Here is a 1,317-nt window from a genome sequence, read left to right as displayed (position 1 = left end):
CACTCACTGTTTTGGAGCACACTGCCTTATAGATAACCTTAAGACTAACATATTGATACTAACACCCAAAAAACTTTAATTTTGATTTCATGGGGACTTTAATTTGCTTTTGCAGCTATACTAGTGGTTATTTTTTATTAATTAATTATTTTTTACGTTGCAGTAGGAAAAAATATATAATAATCAGAAAACATGCCCGTGTCTGCTTTATTTAAATGCAGTTGTACCAATAAACAAAATCTCCTTCTTTCACATGCATCTTAAACACGTGTTTAATTGTGAATGTGAAGTGTAGGGTTTTGCCTAGAGCGGCAGTTGAGCTCGCGCCGGCCTGGACATAACACAAATAACTCATACCTTCCAGCTAGCAGTACAATGCCATTCTCCGTCGTCACCTTTGTCCCAGACCTAAAACAGTTTAAAAAGGAAAAAAAGCAAGAATGTTTGTCATTAAATTGTGGAACAATTAGGCACATAAGCTAAAGAACCACAAGCTGCACTGAATAAAACCTTCAAGACTCAAAAGCCTATATAAATTACATAATTTCATGTAATTTGGGGCTTGAAGCAGCTTCAAATAGGACGAGAAACGTCTTTCAATCATAAAAAGGTCTCTGCCAATTGAAGTCTCTGGCTGTGTCTCAAAACCTAGTAAGCTGCCCTAATATACCGTGTCACAGGACTCTCAATGCTGTCTATGTCGGCACCTGAGTTCACTGTACAGGTTTATAGACACAGCCTCTATTTAGTACTGTGCAGTGGACGGTGTTTTCTTGCCTTGACGCTCTGATCACTGGAGCAGGTCGCCATCCTCCGACCGTGAAAGTCATAAGAAACATCGTGAATCAGATCTTTATGATCCGCTGCGATGCTCTTCGCCACGAACATCTTCTAAACTACTTCTTAATAAAGAAACTATCTCACACAATTCAGTTAATAAAATAGCAGAGGCTTGTTTAGTCAAACTTCAGCAGAAATATTGAACTCTAGTCGTCTTCTTCTTCTTCTTGGTTTTTAACGGCGGCTGGCACCAACGCAAATAGGTGCATTACCGCCACCTTCTGCTCCGGAGTGTGAAACGGAGTTTTAAATTCTATTTACCAACCCGGTATCTCTTATCAAATCAAAGAATACATTACTATTTATTTCACTTACCCATTTTATTAAAACCTTAAAATTAAGATCCTGAATTCCATTTTCCCTTATTTCTACTATCATTTTTCTTCTTTCTTGTTCATACTTGCTACAATCAAGAAAACACAAAATAATGTTCTTTTTAGCAGCATCATATGACCCCTTTAAACTGTAAAGGAATCT

The 1,317-nt window shown here is 37.4% G+C and overlaps 1 protein-coding gene across 2 annotated transcripts in view; it reads right to left on the bottom strand.

Annotated features, from left to right (window-relative positions):
• Positions 1-1,022, bottom strand: part of LOC107746927 (nucleoporin seh1) — an 11,894-nt gene extending 10,872 nt beyond the window's left edge. Inside the window, exons 1-2 of one of the 2 annotated variants that reach the window (XM_016561276.1) lie at positions 778-1,022; positions 358-408 (exon numbers count right to left, since the gene is read on the bottom strand). In XM_016561276.1, the coding sequence (XP_016416762.1) occupies positions 358-408; positions 778-888 (162 nt within the window). In that variant the 5' untranslated portion in view covers positions 889-1,022. The remainder of the gene's footprint in view (positions 1-357; positions 409-777) is intronic. The other variant, XM_016561277.1, reaches the window with a different exon arrangement.
• Between the last annotated feature and the right edge of the window lie 295 nt (positions 1,023-1,317).

The sequence above is a fragment of the Sinocyclocheilus rhinocerous genome, unplaced genomic scaffold (assembly GCF_001515625.1).
Source record: "Sinocyclocheilus rhinocerous isolate Xijiao unplaced genomic scaffold, SAMN03320098_v1.1 scaffold2154, whole genome shotgun sequence".
Taxonomy (NCBI): Eukaryota; Metazoa; Chordata; class Actinopteri; order Cypriniformes; family Cyprinidae; genus Sinocyclocheilus; species Sinocyclocheilus rhinocerous.
This window is presented reverse-complemented; position numbering and strand designations above follow the sequence as displayed.